Below are 25,809 nucleotides of genomic sequence, written 5' to 3' on the forward strand. Positions count from 1 at the left end.
TCAAATTATATTAAATGCTCTTATTGTGGTAAAATGTACATGATGTAAAAATTACCGTATTAATGACTTGTGAATGTGTAGTTTAAGGGCATGAAGCCATCACCACCCTCCTCTTTAGAATGTCCTCATCTTTCCAAGCTGAGACTCTGCCCCTATTAAACACCAGCTCTCCATTCTTTCCACCCTCCACCCCTAGCAGGCCCCATTCTTCTTTCTTTTTTTTTTTTTATAAAAAAGTATCAAATTTATTTCATACCTAGTTTCATTTTTAAATTAGAGCTGTTGGACAATCATAGTAACTTAAAATTCACATTAATAAGCTATTAAATACTGCAGTAAATAAAATTACTGGACCATGCATTTAGAAAAGCCATGTTTAATAGTGCAAAGTTCTGGTTATACAACTTAATTGAAACATCTTTTAGCTCTGGACCTAACTGTAGCACATCCTTATTTTGAACTAATTTATCCTGTTGTGCAATTACTACTATGCTCAACCAAATTTTTCAAAATTTTGGGCCTTTACCACTTATGAAGTATGACCTAAATGTTAACTCTTTAAGAGCTCCTTAAAAAAAAAAACTGAAGTTTTAATTTTCACCTCAAATTGTTTGAACAAAAAGTACAGGACATCATTACCATGTAAGTTAAAACAAATGGAATAAAAACAGTGTTGCCTATATAATGAGCAAATTACATGATAAGATATTTTTAACTATTTCACAGTTTTAGCACAAGAAAAACTGCTTCCAAGGTACTGCAAAGTTTTAAATCAGAGTGTTACTCAACAACTCATCGCTAAGAAAGTAGCAGTGTTTCTAGGTACAAAAATCATTATATCTAGTAGGTGGTACTGTACATAGTCAAAATAAGATAATCTTTTAAAAATTAGGTTTTTAAAAATGCAGACTGGCTTGATGCATTACCAGTTGTCTCAAAGGCTAAAATCAGAAAAATACAGAATAGATGCACTTGTTAATATTATTTCTCTTTGAAAAAGCCAGAAATGATTCCGAGAAATAAGCAATAATGATAAAAGGTGTGATTAATATATCTTTTTTAAGCCCAAGCAAACTTTCACCTCAAAGAGGACAAGCTTGACTTTTAACATTCTTTTTTTTTGGTACCAGGGATCAAACTCGGGACCCTGCGCTTGTGAGGCAGGTGGTGGAATCACTGAGCTAAATTCCTGGCCCGACTTTAACATTCTTAATATCCTTTGTTGAGAATAGGACCCTGTTTCAGATCACTGTTTGAACAGAGTTCATAATGTAAAGTCATTTTTTTCCACAGGATGTTTTTATTTCAGAACATAGCTACAAAATGGCCAATGACTAAGTCAGTGATAAAGAATTTGTACTATAGGTTGAATGTTCCTTCTTTGAAATGCCTGGAACCAGACATGTTTTAGATGTTTTCAGATTTTGGAATACTTGCATATACATAATGAGACATCTTCAGGAAATTCATTTGTTTCATACAGACTAGAAGAAATTTTATACATTTTTTTAGTGCATCTGTATTTTGACTGAGACCCACGAGAGGTCAGCTGGGAAATTTTGTACTTGTGGCATCACATCTGTGCATATAAAGTTTTGGATTTTGGAGTATTCTGGGTTAGGCATCAGTGATACTCAACCAATATAATCAAATACTAATTTATAGTAACTGCCAGTGGTCACCAACAAACATCTGTGCCCAGGCCTCAAAGTTAGTACAGTATTGAGGTCACATTCCAGAATGATTCTTCTATATGGACAATAATAACTTCCATGAAATGCAAAGAAACCTCATGGGGTCCTTCCAAGCTGCCTAATTTTCCAAATGACTTTTTTATGTTTGTAGAGTCTGTTCATCCCTTCAATCTTTTTTCAGTTGTTTAGCTTTTTTTTTTTGGTACCGGCGATCAAACTCGAGACCTTGTGCTTGCAAGGCAGGCGCCAGAACCATTGGGCTAAATCCCCAGCCCATCAGTCGTTTAGCTTTTGCAATATTTTCTTGACGTTTTTGTTTCTTCTTTTCCTCCGTCTCCCGGGCTTCAATCATCTTGGCCAATTTCCAGGACAGGATGGCGCTTGCTAGGAACAGTGGAGTAAGAGCCAAAATAACTGTCGTAAGCAAACCATATGGCCCTTTGCAGCCCACTCCACAACATTCAGCCCAAGCCTTTACATCAGACATCTCTGATGCAGTCTTAGGAAAACTTATGCTTGAGCAGTGATCTCCAACTTTGTCCTGGGGGCCAGTAAACTTCAGATGACCCCTATTTGTTGTCTTCTTTAGTTCTAAAACACTCTTGAGAAGTTCAAATTCACACACCAGAAGCAAGAAAGTGGAAGTCCACCACTCTTCTTTCTATCTCTATGAATTTAACTACTGTGAATACCTTATATAAATGGCATCATGCAGTATTTGTCTTTTGTGGACTGGCATATTTCACTTGACATCATATCCTCAAGATTCATCCATGTTGTAGCATGTGTTGAAGTTTCCTTTATTTTTAAGGCTAAAGAGCATTCCATTGTGTACATTTACCACGTGTTGTTTATTCATGACTCAGGGGACTTGGGTTATTTCTACCTTTTCACTGTTCTAGGTAATGCTGCAGTGAGCATGGGTATATGGATATCTGTTCATTCCTTGTAGTCGTAAACCCATTTGTGGAACTGCTGGATCATACGATAATTCTGTGTTTACATTTTTAGGAACCTCCACACTGTTTCCACAGCAGCTGCATCATTTTTCATTCCCACCAGCAGTGCTTCGGGTTCCAATTTCACCACCTAAGAGGTAGGTACTCTTCATCTTTCAGTGTTAGAGAGGAGAGTAGGCACAGAGGGAGGTTAAGTGTACTTCACATAGGTTCAGCAAGCTCACATGTGTAGGTCCAAATTGGAATTTACCACCCCGACTCCAGTACTTACCTCTAATGACATATGAGGCACACAGAGCAGAGTCTGCCTTTAGAATTCATGTTGGAAAGGGCTATTAAAGTTAGCCTGCTTTTTAAATTAAATATGCACTCTTTAAAAATATTACTCTTTAAATATCTCTATACAGCTTTTTCCTGCCTTTCCAAATTCACACTTCAAATATTCCCATTATTTAAAACAGAATTTTGAAAACATGTCTGCAGTATTTTTTTTTTTTTTTTTTTTGGTACTGGGGATCGAACTCGGGTCCTTGTGCTTGCGAGGCAGGTGGCAGAACCACTGAGCTAAATCCCCGGCCCCTGCAGTATGTTTGATTTTCTTTTTAACTTTCTTGGGTAAAATTTTGCTTTTAAACTTTTTGTTTCAACTTTAAACAACTGTGCATTGATTCTAGTGGAGTTTTTAAATGCAGTTCTGCTCTAACCATCACCGTCAGAAATCTGCTTTCAAAGAAAATCAAGCAAAAGTATCTAAAGCCAGATTTAAGTTAGGGAAACCTGGAGCATAGCAGTGGTAAACATTAAAGGCTTCTTTTTATTCAGATAAAGTGAATTTCCCAGCTTTTATCAACAGGGGAGGAATAGCCAGGAAGCTTACTCATTCATTTCTTTGCATCTATTTTGTTGAGAGAGAACTCTCCTGGACTCTGTGTCATCAGAGCTATATTTTAAGTGGGAGAGCCTTGGTGTGCGTGCTCCTCAGCCTCTCTACAAGGTCTGAAGAAGACAAAAACTTCTTTCCCTGGCGTCTCAAGGGCCCTCAGCATGCTAAAATGAACTCTCTGCTGTGGAAGAAAGCTCGAAAATAATCTGTAGCTCAGTGGTGGACAATTATGACTGTACACTGTAGTCTACTTATAGCTTAAAAAAATGATGCCAGGGTCCTATTTTTGGAGAGTCCGAAGTGACTGATTTGATGTGTACTGGACCTCTGAGATTTTACAAAGCTTCTGAGATGTTTGGTTAAGGTGTGGAATCACTGCTCTAGTTTCTCTCTAATAGGTTATTTGGGCCATAATTAAGATTTTTACTATGGTAAAGATGTAAACAATGTCTTTGCTTTGGTATCCTTATTAGCTGAGACTGCTGGAATGTATTCCTTACAAACAAAGGAACTCTCTTCTATTTTCTTTATTTGTGTTGGGAAATTATTTTCCTATCATGCAGTATGTCTTTATAGTCATGATTTAGTGCTGGTTGTTGTGGAAGACAGATGTAGTTTACTCTGCATATAGGAATATAGAAGAAGATAGCAATTTGCTCGCCTAGATTTCAGTGCAAGCTGCAGGTCACCTTTGGATTTTTTGGGGATTTTTTAGTACTGGGGATCAAACTTGGGTCCTTGCGCTTGCGCAGCAGGAGGTGAAACCACTGAGCTAAATCCCTGGGCCACCTTTGGGGTTTTGATGGCTGTTTCATTTTATAAACTGAAGACCGATGACATTTGTGCTGATATTTCTGATAGTTCCTGAAGGTTTCTTGTATTAGTTAGGGTTCACTAGAGAAACAAAATCAATATAAAATGTAATTATAGGAGGGATTTATTAGGTAGGCTTACAGGATCAGAAGGAGAGGAGTCCCAGTGGCTGTCTGCGGAATCACAGGCGGTGGAATCTGAAATGCCTGTCTACATGCTGGAGAGCCAGAGGATCCTGGAGCAGCCAAAGGCCTGGAGCTGCCAAAGGCTTGGAGCTCAGTGCAGAGTCTGCCACCTGCCTGTGGTGGAAACTGGGAGGGTCTACATTGGAAGCCTGGAGAGCCTGCCCTAGAAGACTGAAGGAACTGGAGATGGTGTCCCAAGGCAGTGGTGAAGACCAGAGCTCTTTGAAGAAAAAGGGCAGCCTTCCTTCTGCTTTCCCGTTTTATTCCATCCAGGGTACAAGCCTGTGGGTTGGTGCCACCCACAGCTGGGGTGGGGGTTCCCTCCTCAGTTTGCAGCCTGCATGTCAATCAGGCACACCTAGAGCGGTACTGATCTGCTAGGCCTCAAGTCAGGCTCACAATCACAATTAATGATCACACTTCTCATTAAAACCTTTACCTCCTGTGTGAACAGTTACAGTGCTTTTTACCCTCTTGTGAATGTAAACACCTGGCCATATAATTAAGCCAGAAAATCTAGGTGCATGTTTGCGTGATCACATAGTCAATTTGTAGCTTCTTTGGATTGGAGGAGTGCTTTGTCTAAGTCCAACCTGGTCCCCGGAGTTGGTTTAAAAAGACTGATCTTGAGGTGGATCTTGTAGCTCAGTGGCAGAGCATATTATTAACATGCACAAGGCCTCGGGTTTCATCCCCAGCACCAAAATGAAACAAAACAAAAAGACAGTGATGTATGTGGTACTGTCTTCTTTCTCTAAGGGCAGTGGCTATGCTGGACTTTGACTTAAGGTTATTTGGTAGAAAGTACAAGGTTTGGAGATGTAACGTTCTTCTTGCTTTGATTTCTTTAAAAAAATGATTGGTTAGATGTAACATTTCAAAAATTGTCATTATTTTGTTTTTCGAGAGCCCTCTGTGTAGTTGGAGCAGAAAAGATGTGTGATCCATGGTGGCCTTCCTCCTGTGTGTTAGGGAGACCTTACTTGATGGTAGAAGTAATGGGGTTACTTCGCTGGCCAAGGATGAGGACTTACCTGCCTAACCCCAAACCAGTTTTGTTATAGCTAGAGCAGAGATACATTCCCCCAAATACCAGAATCGGTGGATGCTTAACTCCCTTGTATGAGAATGACATAGTATTTGTCTAGAATCTACACACATCCTCACATATGCTTTAAATTATCTCTAGATGATTTAAAATCCTTAATACAATGTAGTGTGTTGCAAGTCATTGCTATACTGTATTGATTAAAGAATGAAGATAAAAGATCTGTACATGTGTAGTGCAGATGCAATTTTTCCCTCCTGAATACTTTGGATATTTGATATTTGACCCAGGTGGTTCAATCTGTGAATGTAGAACCCACAGATATGGAGGGCCAATTGCATGTGTGTACATATCAGTATGTATACTATAAGCAAATGTAAATATATTCCTTCATAGCTGCTAATTCAGAGTAGCATAGTGGAAATTCTCACCTTTGACTTACAAGAAAGACTTAGAAGGGACATCTGCTGCTGATCCTCCTTGACCTGTTCAAAGACAGGCTCACTGGGTTTGACGTGACACTCCCATTTAGATAATTTCTTCACAGCTGTGGGCACCTGGAGGCTATCTCTCTGCTCACCTTTGTGCACACTGCTTCCCTTAATCACTGATGTGACAGGTGTGTGGAGGTGGGAGGCACTGTTGGCTGAGAGAGACAGATTACTTACTTAACAGGCAGGGCACCTGGTCACTTCTGAAGTCCCCGGAAATGAGACTATGCGCCTCAGGTGGGTGCTTGTAGGGGCCCTTGGCTCAGCTGGCCTGCTTTTCTAGTTTACTCATTCGTTTTCCTCACCTCCTTCTCTGCAGCTGTTCCCAGGTTGGTGACCTCCTGGGGCTAATTAGTTACCTATGTCACCAAGAAAAAGGCAAAGGTGATAGAAACAAGGCACCTCATTTTCTGGTGTCTTCACTTAGTTTTTAGCATCCTAGGAGTTTGAAATCAAAATGGCAGCAAGGTAACAAGTCCTCCTTCAAAAAAAGAAGAAAACTTACCCAGTTGATTTCTGATGTTCTGCCAGCCTCTGCTGTCCCCAGCCACCCTACCTCCTGACTCTTCAAAGCCAGTGTCAGCCACTTTCATTTTAGAAGTCATCACTGTCTCTCATGGATCGTTTGCTTCATCTTCCTGTAGGAAGCATGGAGTCAAATGTTACACAAGCTGAGTATCACTTAGTGGAAATGCCTGGTACCAGACTAGTTTGGTTGCAGACTTTTTCAGGTTTTGGAAAGATTCACACATCCATAATGAGACATTTTGGGGATGGGACTCAAATATAAATACGAAATCCATTTATGTTTCATATACGTCTTACATGTAGCCTGGAGGTAATTGTATACACAGTTTCTAGTGTACCTTTGTATTGAGTGTCACCTGTTCCACGAAGTCACATGTACAATTTTCCACTTGTGTCATGGTCACATTCAAAAAGTTTCAGATTTTGGAGCATTTTGGATTTTCAGATTTAGGAATGCTCAACCTGTAATAGGATGGAATAGGGAGAGCCAACGGAATAGGGAGGGCCAACAAGTATGAAACAAATTTCTCTGTAAAGCTAAGGAACATGATTTCGGCGTTTTGAAATTAGGGATAAATTGATGGACCCTACCAAAGGAAAAGGCAGTGTCAGGTGCTTTCGGTGAACCCTGTCCTCTGCGTCAGCCATTCAGCTGAGGAAACAAAGCTGCAGTGTGAGGCGGGTCTCCCTCTGGGATTTCACCAAGCAGCCTCTGCGCCTCTGCTGCCTGCTGTTTATCTTCTCAGCCAGGCATTTCCACAGCACCAGCCAGGCGCCATCCTCTCCGTGTCCCCTGCAGACCCCAGGCCACGGTCTTCCACCTCTTGGCCCACATCCTTGGAGCTTTCCAGCTGGGTGCCTCCAGCGGTGGTCTGGGAACAGCAGTATCTTAGCACCCGACCTGTGCTGCTTAGTGAGAGCCCTAGGCAACTGAGCCTTCAGACTGCATCAAGATGCAGCTCCTGTGGTAGGGCCGGTGGGGCCTGGGACTCTGCACTTCTCCGCGCCGACAATGGTCGGATCTGAGGCAGTGCCTAGAGTGAGTGCCTGCGCTACACTGATGCCGGGGTCAGCAAAGCGTCTGGGTTTTCTCACCGCATGGCACGACACTGGCTCTCCAGGCCTCTGGGCTCAGTATTCATGTGGGGAGTCCACGTGAAAGTACAAACGTGCTGTGCCCGGAAGGCCTTGGTGTTAAGGGTGGGGCTGGTGCAGGGGAAGACAGGCTGTGCACAGCTGAGCATTTCCGTCACTTTACATTTATTTTATTCACACCTCACAACGATCCTGTGGCACAGATACTGATTTGACAGAGGAGGAAACAGGTTCAGGGAGGCTGCGTAGAGGAGAGTGAAGCGGCCTGAGTGTGAAGTCAGACCTATCTGATGTCAGAACCTGTGTCTGCATGCCGTTTCTTTGCCTGCTCCCGGCGCTTGGTCAGAGAGGAAGTTAGGGAAAGAGGAGACATAAGGCCTTGGTCACACATGCTGGCGAATAGAGGTTCTTGGGCACAGGGATGAGGGTGAGAATGCACAAGTGGCTCCCGGCTCTCATACAGCAGGCCCAGAGCTCCCTAGCTCCCTGGGAGGATCTGGCCCCCGGCTGTGCACAGGGCTGAGCCTGCGGGAGGGGTACAGCGCTCGGAGTTGAAGTCCATTTCCACGGCCAGTTGTTCAGATTGGTGACGCCCCTGACCTGCCGACCTGGGAGAGGCCCATCCTGCCTCCCTCGACTCGTGCATCTGGGACCCGTGTGTGGCAACACCCTGTGCCGAGCCCTCTGCCTCACTGGAGGGGTGCGTGGCTGGTTCCTCTCTCTCTCTCTCTGCAGCTATTGCCTTTGTTGCCACACATACTCCTCGTTGCTCCACACGTGAAAATTTGAGCTTGGTACTTTCACCGAATGATTGTACAGCCCTGCGTGACCCCGTATAAATTTTTAAAATGGATTACTAAACTGCCATTGCTGAGGTGCGCCTGGGGAAATCTCTGCCTCAGGATGCTCATAATGAAAGGAATCGACCAGGCTGAGCAGATGGACACTGCTCATCTTTTGGCAATCATTTGACAAGGACGCAGCGCCTCCAGGTGCCCTGCATGAAGCTGCTCTGTGCGGCAGAGCCCTACACCCTGCGGCTCCGTGGAATGCAGCCCCCACTCTTTAGGCAAGAGAGCAGGCTGCACGGTAGCCCTTGGCTCTTTATCCTTGAGACCAGAGGTGTGCATTGCATTTAATTACAAGTGATTATTTTAATTATAGGCGCACCATAACAATATTACAAAAAGCTTAGGATCCGGAAGAAACAGCCACATTTGCTACCTCAAAACAATCATTATCGGTTTTTAAAGTTTTTTCAATGATTGTTCACAGGCATCTCTTGTTTTGTATCTCTGTTTTCCTTCATTGCTGCAGAATCTCCATAGGTACTATCTTAATGATTGCGTAGTATTCTGTTGAGATGCTACACTCTTAATTATTTAACCCTATTGTTGACATGCACATCTCTTTTGTCTTTTCACAAGTATTAATAATGCTGTGAGGTATACCATTGTGCATGTAGCTGTTTCCATATTTTGAATTAGTTTCCTATGATAGAGCCCTAGATGTGGCATTCTTGGGTCAAAGAATTGGAAGATTTTTATGGCTTCTCAAACATAATTGCCAGATTGCTTTCCTGCAGAGTGGAGACAATTTACGATGCCTTCAACAGGGCATTTGTTTCCCAAATGGCTGCCAAGGGTTAGGGGTGAAGCCTCCCGTGGTGGGAGAGGGATGTGTGTGTGTGTGTGTGTGTGTGTGTGTGTGAAGCTTCTTAGTTCATGCCTATGTTGATTAAGCCCTTGTAAGAGCGCTCATTGTCCTTGTTAGTAGGAATATTCTAGGTGTCACTGTCAATATAACAATTATCCAGTTCAGGGTTTAGTTGAACAGTGTGTTGGCCATGGGATAAAGCAAGCTGCATGTGACTTGTTTGAATTTGTACAATGGACAAGACCATTCAGAGATTGTGACTAAGTTCCTCATGGTACCCTGGTTTTTGGGAAAGCCTAAAGATGGAGTGAAGGTGGCCACGCAGGAGGCTGGTACTGTAGAACCCACAGTGGAGGGCACTGGAAGTACTGGTAATGTGCCCAGGGGCCACGTGTGCCTAATGTGCCTACTCTGGGCTGGGCAGAGCACCTTGCCTCACCTTACCAGGTCAGTGTTTTCTTTATTCGTTAAGTTTATTGGTGCATTTTAGATATGCATAATGATCACGTTCATTGTAGGGTATTTGTGCATGTACACAATAGATCTTAATTCCTCTTTTTTTCCCAATCCTCTACCTGCCCTTCAACCTCTCTTCCCCCCTTGTTTATAAAAGCATTGTTTCCATTTTTCCTTTTTTCTCATTTTTTTGTTTTCCTTCTTTCCTTTCCCCTCCTCCCTCCCTAGTTCCCCTTTCCATTTGAGCATTTTTTTTTCCTGTTTCATAATATCTAGAATACATTTTGGTCCTTATTTACACTTTTGGTTTCTCACACCAGAGAAACAAGGTGATATTTACACATGTGTGTTTGATTTATTTCACTTAAGAGTATGTGGTCTCAAGGTGCATCCATTTACCTAGAAATGGCTCAAGTTTTTCCTTCTTTATGGCTGAGTAGTACTCCATTGTTTATAAAAATCTCACTTCTTCTTTATCCATTCTTCAATTGGTGGACATTTGGGCTGTTTCCAAGATTTAGCTATTGCAAATTGTGCTGCTACAAACATGGGTGTGCATATATCGCTGTGGTATGATCTTTTATGTTAGAATCTGTTTTTTGTGGTATGATGTTTTTAATTCTTTCAGGGGTAGATACCAAGAAAGGGAATAGCTGGGTCAAATAGAATCTCTAGTTTTAGTGTTTTGAGGAATCTGCTCACTGATTTCCACAGTGGTTGCACCAGTCTACTGCATTCCCACCAGCAGTGGAGCAGGGTTCCTTTTCCCCCACAGCCTCACCAGCATTTGTTAATGGTTGATTTCTTGATCATAGCCATTCTTTCTAGAGTGAGATGGAATGTCAGCGTTGTTTTATTTTTATTATTATTACTTTTTTGGTACTGGGGATTGAACTCAGGACCTTGTGCTTGCAAGTCAGGTGCAACGCCACTGAGCTAAATCCCCAGCCCTCAGCGTTGTTTTAATTTACATTTCTCGAATGATCAGTGATGTTGAACATTTTTTCATATATTTATTTGCCTTTTGTACTTAATCTGAGAAGTGTGTATTCATTTCAGATGCCTATTTTTGGAGTGGGTCTTTTATATTTGTGTGGTCTGTTTTTTTTGAGTTCTTTATATATTCTAAATAATAGTCCTTTGTCTGAGGAAAAGCTGGCAAAAAGTTTTTCCAACTCTGTTGGTAATTTCTTTTGCTGTACAAAAGCATTTGACCAAGTCCAACACCTGTTCATAATAAAAACCCTACAGAAAATTGGAATAGATGGTCTTTATCTCAATCTGATAAAAGCTACCTGTAAGAAACCAATAGCCAACATCATACTAAATGGTCAAAAACTGAAAGCTTTTACTGTGAAATCAGGAAGAAGACAAGGTTGTCCACTATTACCACTCCTATTCAGTATAGTTCTGGAAACATTAGCCAGAGCAATTAGACAAGAGAAAGAAATAAAAGGAATAAAGATATGAAAGGAAGAAGTTAAATTATCATTATTTGCAGATGTCATGATACTCTACATAGAAGACCCCAAAAACTCCACCAAAAGACTTCTAGATTTAGTAACCAAATTCAGTAGCATCTCTGGATACAAAGTCAACACTCAAAAATCAATAGCATTGTTGTACACAAACAACAAACTCAGAGAGAAATTAAGGAAACCACACCTTTCATAATAGCATTGAAAAAATGAAATACTTAGGAATCAATGTAACAAAGGAAGTAAAAGATCTTTAGATTGAAAGCTACTCTGAAAAAGGAGATCAAAGAGGATATCAAGAAATGGAAAGATTTACCTTGCTCTTGGGTAGAAAGAACCAACATAGTGAAAATGGTCATACTCCTAAAATTGTTATACAGATTTAATGCAATCCTGATCAAAATACCAATAGCGTACCTCACAGAATTAGAGAAAACAATTCTAAAATTTATCTGGAACCAAAAGAGACACAATAGCAAAAGCAATTCTGGCCAACAAAGATAAGGCAGGAAGCATCACAGTCCCTGATTTTATACTACAAAGCTACTGTGATAAAAGTAGCAGGGTACTGGCAAAAAAACAGACCCCAGAATCAGTGGAACAGATTGGAAGATTCAGAAACAACACTAAACACACTCAATCACCTTATCTTCTACAAAAGAGCTAAATACCACTGGAAGAAAGATAGCCTCTTTGTAGTGGATTAACTAATGGTCAACTTGTAATGCCCGGCTGAACTGAATCAGTGTGGTTGGGTGTGGAAGAATTGGTTTTTTTTTTTTTGGTACCAGGAATAGAACTCGGGATCTTGTGCTTGCGAGGCAGGCGCCGGAACCACTGAGCTAAATCCCCGGCCCTGGATGGTTGCCAATCGCCATAAAGAGAGAACTGGAGAGGACGATCGTGGCCTATTGATTTTCTAGGAGAAGCTTGCTGCAGATGGTTTTCCTGATGTGAACTAGGCTGTTCTCATCTGAGGAGCTTGGGGCCTCGCTGTCGCTGGGAATGGCTGCTGTTCTCGTCAGGGAAGCTCTGATCTTCACCGTGAGCATCACTTCCTGGCTCCAATGTGGATCCCTCAGCCTGTGGCACAAATCCTTCATCCCACCGGCCTAGGTTTTCTGGCTCCCACCACTGGCCTTTGGGCCTTCCAGGTGCAGATCCTCAATACAGACAAGCATGAGACATTGCCTTGGGTTCTAGGCCTCTGGCTGGATTCATGGAGGACTTTGCCTTGGACTCGAAGCCTTCAGCTGGACTTGTGTGGGACATTTCAGGACCTGGGCTTGATTCTTTGGGCCCGTAGTGTGTGGTTAATCTCTTACACTTCTTTGCATTTGACTTTTTGAGTAATTATCATAAAACAATCCTATAAATTATATGTCCTGTGTTTAATTGTTTTGCCAAAACCTGACTACAATGCTCTTTAACAAATGGTGCTGGAAAAACTGGCTTTCCATATGCTGGAGACTAAAACTAGACCTATATTTCTCACCATGCACTAAACTAAAATCAAAATGGATCAAAGATCTAAATATTAAAACAGAAACACTAAACTACTGAAAGAGAATAGGTAGAATTTTTGGAGACATAGGTGTAGGCAGATTTTATGAATAAAATCCCGATTGCAAGCGGAATATTACAAAGAATCAACAACTGGGATCTCATCTTCTTAAAAAGCTTTTGCAGAGCAAGGGGTCAGTGTTTTGAGTGCTGAATGGGGGTGCTGAGGTTTACAAGGATTTTGGGTGTACTATGATGAGCAGTTTGTTTTGATTTTCATCACTGCAATCTTTTTCAATTTGTTAACTTTTCAATTGCATCATAAATAATAAATACCTGAAAGTAGGGATGGTATTAAAATTTACAGTAAGTGTTCTCTAAAATGTCCAGTGCACCGTTTCATAGTTGTGGTTGTTTTGTATCTCTCAAATGAATGAGGGAAATTAGTACCTTATCCTCATGGTCCCAAATATTTTGGCGACATTAAGTAATAGGATCCCATAATTCTTGTGCTCACATGCAAAACATCCAGCTGACTCCTCAGGGGTAAAGGAAGAGGAAATTTCAGTGGAGGAATTTTTCAGTGTCGATGTCTAAGCAGAACTCTGATTCTTGTATATAACCTACCACACCAACCTTTGGGATCTCTTCGTTTTACAGTTGAGGAAATTGAACCCATTTAGGATAAAGTGTCTTCCCTGAGATCACACAGATGGGGTGACACTGGCAACCTCCTGCAGGGTGTCCCGGGACCCTTTCCTCTGTGCTCTGCTAGAGGAGGAGCCTGGGCTGCTTGTTGCACACCCCTCCCCCTGCCCTCCACAGAGATGTGTTGGAAATTTTTTTGTTCTGAGGCTATACTTATTTGTCTTCTCTTGCAGCCGAATAGGGATGTGTTTTGAGATTGTGGCTCCAGTACATTAAGTCAGGTCAAGTGCAGAGCCTTACAGGTCTGGAAATTTTTATGGAATGCCAAGGGACTGTGTGGAATCAAATTTCATTGATATACAAAATTACAGCTTTGCATTATTTCTGGGTCTCAATAGCAATTTTATAAAAATTTTAAAGGTATAATGTGTTAGATGTGGTACATAATTTGAGTGTGTATTTGCCACAATTGTGATTTTAGTAAAACTGTCAGTATGATCCATATGCCCAGAGTAGAGATTTAAGATTGTCCAAGGAGCATTAACTTTGAGCTTGATTTCTCTCGTGTGACTGAAATCTAAACTCCGTCTTTGCATCCACTGTGTGATTGTTTTTCCTCCTTCCTCACCATAACCTCTTGCCCACCCCCAATATGATGTGCACATTTGGTTGTGCATTTGAGATTCTGAAGCTAAACGCATTAGTGGTGAGGGCAGTATTCGTGGTGAATGGCAAATGAAATGAGCATGGAGACAAAGCGAGAAGGGGAATTAACAGTCTGCTGGTTTCTGAACAGCCCCTGTGATAACTGTCCTGGGATTCGAATGATTTGTAGGTAACTGGAACCTGCTTGTTCCATGGTGGCTCAAGGCCCCCTGAAATTGATGGTAAGCGGTCAGTGGTTACAGCCACTGGGTAATCAGGACCTGAATTTATGGGTATTTACATTTCAGGGGGCTTTGACTGTGTGTCTGAAATTTATAGGGTTAGAGGGGTTCGGCCTTGGTTGGACTGGATGGCTCACTTGATGCATGGTGCTGGAGCGTCAGCCCTGCTTCATTCGTGTGTCCCAGTGCAGGGGCGCTTTCTTCCTGGTGAGGACAAAGATGGCCTGGATAATCCACAGAGGGCACGCAATGGTCTGCTCTGCTTCCCTCACAGTCTCGCTGCACGCTGTCTCCTGTGCAGGACCAGGCTATGCACACCCGCAGTAGAAGGAGGACAGAGGCCCTCCTGGCCTCCCGCCAACGGTGCCTGTGTGGGGAGGCACCTTGCGACCTTGTCGGTCTTGAAGGGATTGTGTTGCCTTTCATGATAAAATATCTTGCTCTCAAAATAGGGAAAAATTAGAAGAACAAAACTTACCCAAGTGCCCTCTACCTGAATGGAAATCACTTATTTATTTTCCTTCATTTTTCTGCAGATAATTTTTATGGAGTTGCAGTCAAAATTTTAGGAAATTTTTACATTTTAGGAAAATGCTACGTTTTCAAAATGAATACCTGCACTGTTCTTTCTTATGTAATTCCCTTTATAGGGACTTCCTATTCACTGAGGGGCGTTTATGGAAATATTTCTCTTTAAACACTTGGATGAGTGGACCCGTCCTTTTTCCCTCAGTGAGCTGTCCATAGGCTGTGGGCCTCCCACCTTCAATCCTCCCTGCCCATGGCAGGCTAGCGGGCCAAGCACCCCCTTTCATTTGAGAGGCATTGATTGGAAAGCTCCTCTATCAGGGATGGCAAACCTTTCAGAGCTTTCAGTGATAACAGACAGCCCACTGCAGCATACCTGCCATAGGTTCACCACCGCTGTTTATCTTCCTGATTGTGAACAATTGCATAGAGAGCCTTTTTTCCCCTCAAGTATAGGAGATTGAACCCAGGGCCTGCCACCGAGCCACCCCCCACCTCCCTTTTTAAATTTTGAGACAGTCTCACTGAGTCGCTAAGTTGCCCAACCAGGCTGGCCTTGAACGTGTGACCCTCCTGCCTCAGCCTCCCAAGATGCTGCGATTACAAGCATGTGCCACCGTGCCTGTCTAGTGGCCTTTCCTGCATAAAGATTTGTGTGTTTAGGATTAGTTCTTTTGGGTATTTTCCTAGACTGGAATTGGTGGCCAAACAAAGGATAAAGGTTTAAATTCTACAAATGCCCACACACATTTATGTTGTATTATATTGATACATTGTTTTCTGTAACTTGAAACGAGTGATGTCAAATGTATGAGTGAACCATTTACAACACATAGTGTTTGGTATTATTGCTGTTTAGCTTTGTTAACTTCCTAGACAAAAAAATGGCATTAAGCTTTGAATTTCTTAAGTAGTAAGTTAGAACATTATAGGGCACATTTATTAGCTAATTGATTTCCTTTTTTTTTTGGATTAAAAGCATTAAGAACTTTTTAATTGGTTTGCATATGTAGTGATTCCATTCTACATTGGGAGTTGGTATCCGTATGGCACATTTTAATTCCTGATTTCTTGACTCAGGGTCACCTCCTCTTGGTCTCCAGATTGTAGTGGGTAGGAGGGGTGAGGTGTCCCAGTGAGGGTGCAAAACCACCCAGCAGTCCTGATCCTGACGGGAGCTGACGGGGGTGCCCACGCTGCTCCGCCTGGCTTCCGGAGGTGAGCATCTTCTAAGACGGCAGCACACGTTTGCTTCTGTTTGTTTCTGACCTTAACTGTTGCTTCAGTTTGGGTTTGTAGGTATTTGCCATTTATGTGGGAGTTTCTAGTGAGAGTAGGGAGCACGTTTGATTTTTGTTTATCCCAAACCAAACCTACACCAAAACCAAAAACCATGGGTGAGGATAATTCTGTCCTCAGTGTGCAGCGCGTCGGCTCCGGCCCGGACAGTGCCCCGGGCAGAGGTTGGCAGAAGGCGTGGTGCGTCCTGGGAAGAGAGGGGCAGTGAGGGCGGCTGGCTGCTGCTGAGGAAGATCGGGCGGAAGTCCAGAGGCAGGAAGGAGCCGGCACCGGAAGAGTCGCAGGTCGCGGCAACGGCTGTGGCAAAGCACCAAGGGCTCCGTGCCGCACGAGTGCGGTTCCGTGTGGCTGTGTGGAGAAAGCACTCGGCACGGCTTGGCAGGCCAGGAGAGGAAGCAGCTGTGTCCGGTGGATGCCTTCTAGAGCTGGGGGACCGCGTTTGCGTTCTACTCTAGTAGACCGATAGTTCATAGAGTGTAAGAAACACGGGTGACCGGAAGGACGATCTCGCACGCGCTAGTAATGTCACCTCGCTGCAAAGGCTTCCATGTACTTACTCTTTCTGTCTGTCCTTATCTTACCACGGGCTGGCATCAGACAGACCACGCTTTGATTAGCCCTGAGACTGTAGTTCTCGCGTCTGATAAAGTCTTGAGTACTTTCTGGGCACCGTGCAGTGGTGCGTTATTAACAGTTGTCTTAGGCCATTTGGGTTGCTGTCACAAAGCACCATAAACTGGATAGTTTATATACAACAGACATTTATTTCTCACGGTTCCAGATGCTGAGAAGTCTATGATGAAGGTGCTGGCAGGCTTGGTAGCTGATTGAGGGCTCCCTGGATTGTAGGTGACTACACAGCCTTCCTGCTGTGCCCTCACACAGGAAGGGACACAGGTTCTCAAGCCTCTTTTCTAAGGGCAGTGAGCCCATTCGTGAGGGGTCCACACCTGTGACCTGGTCACCTCCCAGAGGTCCCACTCCAGATAGCACCTGAATGGGAAGAATCCAACCCATGAAACCTGGGAGGACACATTCGGTCTGTACCAGACACTGCGTAATATGTGGAGTAAATAGTGGGGTGTGGAATAAGCGTGGTTTCTGGTGCTCAGATTCTCTCCCTGGGAGAGCAATGGAGGCCGTGGAGGCCCGCACCACAGGGAGGGCTCTGAGGACTTACAGCAAGTTGCCTGTGGGAGAGCAAAGGACAAGCCGGGCTCACGGCTGCCAGGCAAGGGAGCGGTTGCTGTTCACCGAGGGGAGAAAGCCTCGACCTTTACACTTGGCTGCCTGTGTTTTAGCCTTGAACGTTATGTTTTAGAGATGAAACACTGATTTCTTAAACGCAGAAGTATTGATGTTTTGATGCCAATTCAAAGTCAATTTCCTTGGTAGAGATCCCAACTCTGGGGAAGAAATCTGGAGCCTAAGGATGAGAGTGGAACAGAATTTATGTTTTGTGCTGGGCTCATGTTTTACCCAGCCAGCAAAATATCTTTTGAGTAAGTTTCTTACAATAGTCAAAATGGCAAAATAGCTATGAACAAACTTGCCATAAGAAATGTGGAAGGCATATATGATGAAGACTTTAAAACCCTAATAGAAGAGTCAAGAAATGGAGAGAGAAAGGTTTAAGAGTATTGAAAGGCATTCATTCTTTATACATTAATCTGTGGGATCTGTGCAGTTCCAAGTCAAAGAGCAGCAGGATTCCCCCTGCTGCTGTTACGGAGAGACTGGCGAAAGGAATCAGGACCCAGCTCCCCGCTACACTTGTCAGAGCACCGGGAACTTTAAGAGATGGGTCACGAGGGGCAGCTCGACGTGCCATGTGTTAGGTGTCTTATGAGGCTATGCCGGCTTGAATGTTGGCTCTGGACAGTGTAAACTTCTTGCTACAGAAGGATAAATAGGCAACAGATAAATGGAACTGTTCAGAAATCAACTGGATGGTTCTCAAATCTCTGCTGGAAGAATCCATTTCCCCCAAATTAAATGTTTAGGGAAATGAGTAATAATCCAAATGCATTATGTCCATTTCATATTTTATGCGCAAGAAAATTTCATATAGATAAAAGATTTAAGCATGGAATAATGTCAGGTAAAATGTCTTTAAGAAAACATGGGTGTATTTATTCATGATGTTGAAGTGAAGATCTTTCTCTAAGTAGGACGTTAGTCTCAAAGATCGTAATGTAATGATTGATAAATTTTATGATATGAACTTTAGGTTTGATTAAGAAAAGAAAAAACAAAACCCTGCAAAGGTAGTCAAACTGCCCCATAAAGTTGTTACAAGTTGCCAATTATTTGTAACATACATGACCAAGAACTGCTGATAACAATTTTTTAAAAATCCATAGAAATAATGAGAAAGCTAACAATCCAATATATTTGTGTGTGTGTGTGTGCATGTATGAATTAGTAGTTTATGAAAAACACATGTAAATGTGCACCCTCCCTGATAATCAGTGGAAGGCAAGTCAGTGAGACAGCGTTTTTGATCAGCTTGGTGAAAAAAAATCTCAGAGTGCTCATGAATGTTTGGGCAAACAAACTCCTTGCTGGAATGCAGATTCCACAGACAGAGGCTTTAAAAAACAAAACAACATAGCCTAATTTACTGCTGTCTTGAAAGTACCATACAAAAATGTCAGGGCTCGGTAAATGTGTTGAGTGAGGGAATGAAGATGTTGTCCTTGGTACAGTAACTTGAGAAATCTCTCTTGAGTGGAGTTTGACAATCTCCAAACAAAATGTGTGTGCCCATTCCCAGCAATCCTACCATTACACAGTTGCCCTTTGTCTGCACGTGAAAAGGTCTGCTAAGACACATGGGCAAGGATATTTATTTCATCACCATTGTTATAGCAAAACCGTGGAAATGGTCAGTGTATCAGTGAGGGGCACTGGTTAAATGAGTCATGACACATCTGCTTGATGGTGTCATCTACAGATGTTCAGAGTGAGGAAGGAGGACTTAAAATGTGCTGTCAGAGAAGGAGTTCCAAGGCATGTTGTAAAGAAAATCCATCTGTGGTTCCTGACTCTGTGTGTCTATGATCTGAAGGAGTTAGGTATGGTAGCTCACACTTGTAGGCTCATCTGTTCAGGAGGTTGAAGCAGGAGGATACCAACTTTTAGGCTAGCCTTGGCAACCTAGCTCTCAAAATAAAAGCACAAAAGAGCTTGGATAAAGCTCAGTGTTATCTGGGTATTTCAATCTCCATTATGGGTTTGGGGAAGATCAGATTTAATATGTTTCATTGATAGATTTAACAGATATTGCAGGAGTTCCCTCCTCCCAGTTAAGAAGGATCACAGGAAACTGTTTTAGGAAAAGTGACAAAAGTGACTCTCGAGGTGTAGATCAAGGAAGGGATCCTGTTGAAGTGTATGTGTGTGTGTGTGTGCGTGTGTACAGTCTGTTTTAATCTTAATTTTTTATTTTATGGTGCTAGGGATCAAACCCAGGGTGCATGCTTTTGTGCATGCTGGGTATGTGCTCTACTCCTGAGCACCACCCTCAGCCTTTTACTGTTTTTTAGCTCAACAGGGATGAACTGAGCATGAGCTTACAGGACCTTTTCTTGCTTTTTATTTCGCAACCCTAAGAAATATTAACTGGCAAAGTATTCCTCCAAAATTTTCGTTGCCAATTGTGATATTGGACTGAGATGAGCTTTATTTGTCTTGTCCTGTTTAGATATATGAAAATGTTCTAAGATAATAGACTTTCTCTGTTTTTTACCTCAGTGGTTTAGTTATCTAAGAAGGCTATGCACCTCTTTTAACATTTAATTTAATTTTATGCTTTTTTTCCCCCAGTACTGGGGATTAAACCCAGGGCTCCATATTTGCTAGGCAAGTGCTCTACCACTGAGCTCCATCCCTTCACCTTTTCATTTTATTTTTAGCTCAGTTGCCCAGGATGGTCTCAGCCTTGCGAGCCCCAGGCTCCTGGGTGTCTGAGATGATAGGTATGCACCACTGTGCTGGATTTATGCGCTCTGGGCTTTAACACGGGTGAGATCATAATGGTATGTAAGAGGTGGAAATAAGGAACTTGGGTTTGGATTTAGCTGTCAAAAACGGAGACAAAAAATCCACCCACGGGTTACTTTGTTTCACAATGGTTATGTATTTCTGATTCCTATTGATATATTTATTGTGGTTCCATATGAATTGATCCACATATGGGTATAATATGTGCATAAGTTAATTTAAATTACTTTCCATGCAAGGGGGTCACAGAATCTTTTGAATGTTTATGGGTGGTTTTACAACCATACTCATCCACAATCCAAATTAGGTACATGAAGCTCCTTGACTTCTCATGAATTTTTTAGCTGTGTACAATGTCTGAAACTTGTAGATAATTTAGAGAAAGCAAATAACTTGGGGCTGTCTTCTGGAAGCAATTCAGATCATGAATGAAGCTGGCGTCTTTTTGAATGCACTTTTAATTCAAAAGGGTACCAGTTTCATTCATAGTATTTATCCCAAAAAATTAAAGTAGAAAAATTTCAATGAGAATTTCTTCTAGGCTTTGCTATTAATCTGTCATAGGCTTCATAACTTACATTTATGTAGGGTTTTTTTTTTTCCTTTTGGTGTGTGTATTTGAGAAGGCTTTTTTCATATACTTCTCACTTAAGTTTCATGACAACACTGAGAAGTAGACTGGGATTTATCTTTGTTATCTGAGGACTTATTGTTTGATATTTGAAGACAATATTGCCAACCTAAAAAAGATGTTAACAATGCTGCAGAATATTAGAGCAGAGAAAAACAAGGGGCTATCAAAGCTTCCAAGATTCAGCTTGTCTTGTAGCCTCTGGGAATGTGCTCATTTGAGGAGGTTTTTGAAAAATTGGGCCATTCTCAGGGTGTGCTAGCAAATGTGGGACTCCATTCTTGCTTTCTGTTCTTTGCTTATGCTCCTTAAAGACTCATCTCTTAGAATTTCAAAATCACAGATACAGATATCAATGTCAAGGGGTCCAGTTTGTGCTCAAGTAAAAATGAGAGCACCTGCTCTATGTAGAAGATTCTGGAGTGCTGGAGACTGGCTCCTGAACAGCAGAGGCATGGTCCCTTTCCTTAGGGACTTGCATCTGGTGCTTTCTCCTGGGGATTCCTGGTACTGAGGTGGGCATGTCCCCATTCCCAGCAAACCTAGTGTTTCAGGAGACTATCATCAGGTCAGTAGAGTCCTGACACTTGTGTTAGTGGTATAACAGGGCAAGTGCACTTTCCCAGAAAGAACACAGTTTGTTAGCGTTCTCTTCATTGAGACACAGTAAACACAATCCACAGCTTAAAGGAGGGGAGGATTTTTGGTTCATTTTCCAGTGGGTTCAGTCCCTGGTCAGCTGGCTCCAAGACAGAAGCAGCATGCTGGAAGGGCTTGGTGGAAGACAACCACTCAGCCCGTGGCAGCCAGGGAGCAGAGAGAAGGGAGGAGCCAGGGACAGGAATGTACCCTTCTAGGTCGTGTTTCCAGTGACCACCTCCACCTAGGCCCCACCTCCTAAGAGCTACGAATTCATCCATGATGAATCCACTGATGAGTATAGTGCCCTATGATCCAGTGACCTTCTAAACACGAGACTTCTGGGGACATTTTCCACCTACACCACAACTCGTTGTGTGGCAAATAACCCAGATTAGAGGATTCCGGGATGGATGGGTGTGTGCATTTGACCAACAGAATACAAATAACAAACCTCATAAAGTGAACTTCAGTGGTATTAAACATCACGGTTTATTAATATATTGTGTCAGTCTCACTTGTCCCTTGTCACCAGGCTGGGATGTGCCACAAAATCCTTCATGTGGATCCAGATTGCCTGTCTGCTGGGAGCTACACACACCCCGAGAGGCTATGACCGGCTAGATCTCATTTCTTGGACATTTCCAAACTTACTGCAGTTTTATACTTTGTTCTTTAATTCATCCATGGACACTTACTGGATAAAAGGCCAATTGGTGTAGGACTATACTTAATCATTTTATCTGATTCTCAGCTGTATTCACAAATTATACACCATAGCTTTTACAACACAAATCTGCAAGTATTGCCATTTCATATGGTTTTTCCTTGTTGGTAACTTGTTGAGTTTCCCCCAGCTGGCACTTTCCATTAGGAAATTTTTTCAGGACTCTGCTGTAGATTGAATTGAACTCTTCTGGGAGTTAGATTTTCACAAGGCTTAATGGAGTGGAGGGTTCCAGAGGGAGGGAACAGCTACACAAAGTCTTGCACACAAGAAACCATTTTAAAAAAGGAAACTAATTCTGATGAAGTGGATTATGTGCTAGGGGAGTGGTGATAGGAGAACCCAGAAAGGTAACCAGTGTTTGGTTCAGTGATTTCCAAATTTTGATGCATATTGAAGTCATCTGGGATTTAAAAGGGTTTTAAAATACTGCTGTCTCATTTCCCCCAGACACCTTGATTTAACTGGTGAGGAGTGTGTCTGAGGCATTGTGAATTGTAGAAGCTTCACAGATTTCAGTGCATAGAAAACTGGGAACCTCTGAGCTAGTTTATGAAGGCCTGATAAATTATGCAGAGGCATTTGGACTTTGTCCATGTAGAAATACATAGCAGTGAAGAATGCTGAAAGATTTTAGCCAGTGAATCTATAAAGTAGAAATTGTTTTGATTGCTTTGGGAAAAATGGACCGGGGAGGTGAAGATTAGAGGCAGTGAAACCAGTTAAGGGTTCCTGCAGGAAAAGGCGGCCAGGTGCAGGGATGGCCATGGAGGTGGAAGGAGAGAACTGGAGCCCTGAAGTGCTGAACAGAGGGAGTCAGCAGAACTTGTGATGAATGAGATTAGTGTGGGGGTGAAGGAGAGGGAGGGGCTGAGTCTGGAGAAGTGGGGCAGGAGGGGGACGATTTGGGGATCCTTTCCTTGCTTTGGCAAGGGTGACCCTGCCTGCCCCGCTGGGCCACAAGGACCGCTGAGCTGGTTTTTCCTTCTGTGAGCTGGCTGAGCACTAGCTCTGAGCTCGCTGCCTGGAGTCCCGTTCTCCTCTGCAGGGTGGCGCCTCCTCCCCCTCAGCGTTCTGTGTGGTATTTCTCCAGTGTCCAACTGCGGTCCTATATTTATTTAAAGGAAGTTCTTCTCATTCTTGTGGTCCACAGTGATCCCGGAGGCCATGAGATGACCCTGGCCTAGCACCACCTAAGGAGCTCCAGTTGCTTTGCAAAAGCGGAGGGTGGTGAAGGAGATAACAGATTTCCTCACTCTTGCATAGACTGGAATTGAAAATTTAGATCCTTTCATTGGAAAAGTGTGTGGAGAATCGTGAGGCAAATCTTACACAGCAATCTGGAGTCTTCTGAGCACAAAATACAATTTCTAGCCAGTGTTTAGTTGTGTTCCATTTTAAGAAAATCCAATGTATAAAAATCTGAATTTACCAACCAGACACATAATGGGTGCAGGTAATATTACTCACTGATGATTCTGCCAGTAGATTCTTAGCTTTGTGAAAAGATGTCCTGAGGATCTTCTTGTACAGTAAGATTTCTGTTCTTTGAATGACTTGAATTTTAAGCTATTCTTTATTCCAAAATATAATTTCTAGCTGGGTATTATATCTTCTATGTATTGTTATAAGAATCCTGGACAAGCAGTAGTCAAGACTAAAACCACTTTGTCCCCATATCAAGTTGGAAATTTGAAAGAGTTTTAATTTTTGTTTTTTGTTTTTGGCAGTACTGGGGATTGAACATATGGTCTTTGCACTGAGCTATATTCTCAGCCCTTTAAAAAAAACTTATTTTTTTATTTTGAGACAAGGTCTTGCTATGTTGTGCAAACTTGGCATCCTCCTACCTCAGCTTCCCAAAGTCCTAGGTTTATAGGTGTGTACCACCAGGCCTGGCTGAGAATATCCCTTTATATAGACATTGTCTGACCTTTCCAAATTACTGTGGAAAGACTTTGATATAAAGATTTTCCACCCCCTTCCTTTCATGGAGCGCCTGCAGAACCCCATGGTAAAATCTTAACCCTCTGTGTAACAGTTTGGGCTGTTGCCATGGATGTGATTCAAAGAGACATGCATTATAGTTAATTAAATACACTATCAGTTTACCAAGGGGAAAGAGTAAGTTTTAAAGCCAGAAATCTCAGGGATAAATTTGAAATGAATATCATTTGATGGTGTGAAAAAAACAGAAATTATCGAAACACAATCTGACCAATAAAATAAACCCCAAAACTACACCAAAACCAAAAGCACATTCCATCACAATCTGAAAAAAAAGCACAGCCTTAGTATTAAATATTGGCAATGAATATCTCTCCCCCACCTTTCAAAGAAAGAATGAGATAGATATCAGCAGACCTTTGGTTGCCACATAGTACTTAGAGAAGTTTTTCCTTTGCTTATTTGTATGTATGTATGTATTTATAGAAGAGCAGAACAGAGGGGCAGGAACACCTAGCCATCTGTGATGGGCTGGTTATAAATGCATGTTCAGGGGCAAATGACCATGATAAACCACCATCTAGGAAACGCTTCATTTAAATGAAGTAATTTCCCTCCTGCTACCTCACAGAACAATCCCCAAATAAGTCGTTCCAGAGAGGGAGGGAGGGAGGGAGGGAGAGAGAGACAGACAGACCGACCTACCTACCTGGCTGGTTTTCAGTGTCATCCTGCAAAGTGCTCATTATGGAGAGGGGCCCGGATAGTATCCAGACGCTCAGTGAAGGAGCCATACTCTTGTTGGCTGGCATCTGGTTTTAGAAGTTATTTATAAAGCTGAACAAATTGAAAATGAATGACTCTGCTTAGATCCATCAGAGAGCTGCAGCGACTGGGTTAACCACTGCCTGGGAAGTGGAGAGGAGCGGGCTGCCTGGAATTATAGCTTCTCAGGAACAATTAGACTGTAATTGGTGGTCACTGAGGCTCAGCCTGCTCCTCCTTTGAGAGCCACAGACATTAAGCCCAGTCCTAGGGGAGTGTCTATACTTCTAGGAATCTGCTTCTGGGAACCCCACTAGAGTCTCACAGAAATCACCTCCAGTTGCTCACAGTAGGAGAGGAAAGGAACCATTGTGAAATAAATATGCCAAGAGAATCAACTCTCTTCTTAGCAGAAGCTTGCCCTCAAAAGAAACTGTTTTACGCTAAGTAACCCGAAGGATGGAAAATAGTCAACGCCATCTGCCTCTACTTTTCTGTCTTGCCCAAGGTGCAAAAAGAAAGCAGATATCCGGTTGTGAAGGTCACATTCCAGGGGAACAGGCTCACCAAAGACTGGGACCTAGTGGCAGAACTGAAAGACAGCTTCCCCAGAGTTCTCATTGTACCATCCGCCAGGCTCCTGGAGGGTAGAGGCTAAAGCCCAAGAAGTCCCAGGCTTGTGCCTTCAGGGAAACTCAGAGGCAGCAGGGGAGACAACAAAGACAGTGTGGGAGATTTTAGCCTTGACAGTAAACAGTCCAACTCCCAGCCAGGAAAACACAAACCCTTACTCTAAAAGCCTCTATCTTAGTTCCTTTCACAGCGCATTGCACCCTGCTTTCAAGGAAGAGTTAAAGGACATGCTAAAGGGCAAAAAGTAACTGAAGAGAAAGAGAAAACAGCCAACTCAGACTCAGATATGGAAGTGATGTTTGAATTATCAG

The 25,809-nt window shown here is 42.6% G+C and overlaps 2 protein-coding genes across 24 annotated transcripts in view; one reads left to right on the forward strand and one right to left on the reverse strand.

Annotated features, from left to right (window-relative positions):
* Positions 1 to 25,809, forward strand: part of Fars2 (phenylalanyl-tRNA synthetase 2, mitochondrial) — a 463,399-nt gene that overhangs the window by 30,788 nt on the left and 406,802 nt on the right. For 22 of the 23 annotated variants that reach the window (XR_002396033.2, XM_021260707.2, XM_021260714.2 and 19 more), the window contains one exon: positions 2,706 to 2,790. The exons of the other annotated variant lie outside the window; for it this stretch is intronic. Coding sequence is in view for 6 of the 22 variants with exons in the window: in XM_021260714.2 (XP_021116373.1) it covers positions 2,706 to 2,790 (85 nt within the window). In the remaining 16 variants the exon portion in view is untranslated. The remainder of the gene's footprint in view (positions 1 to 2,705; positions 2,791 to 25,809) is intronic. 23 annotated transcript variants of the gene reach the window in all.
* Positions 1,370 to 2,181, reverse strand: LOC106009610 (small integral membrane protein 15-like). The gene has a single exon (XM_087181150.1). The coding sequence runs from the start codon at positions 2,179 to 2,181 to the stop codon at positions 1,861 to 1,863; it is 321 nt and encodes a 106-aa protein (XP_087037276.1). The 3' UTR covers positions 1,370 to 1,860.

Source organism: Heterocephalus glaber, unplaced genomic scaffold, assembly GCF_053883595.1.
Source record: "Heterocephalus glaber isolate CG9 unplaced genomic scaffold, H.glaber_assembly_v1.0 deba00001472, whole genome shotgun sequence".
Lineage (NCBI taxonomy): Eukaryota > Metazoa > Chordata > Mammalia > Rodentia > Bathyergidae > Heterocephalus > Heterocephalus glaber.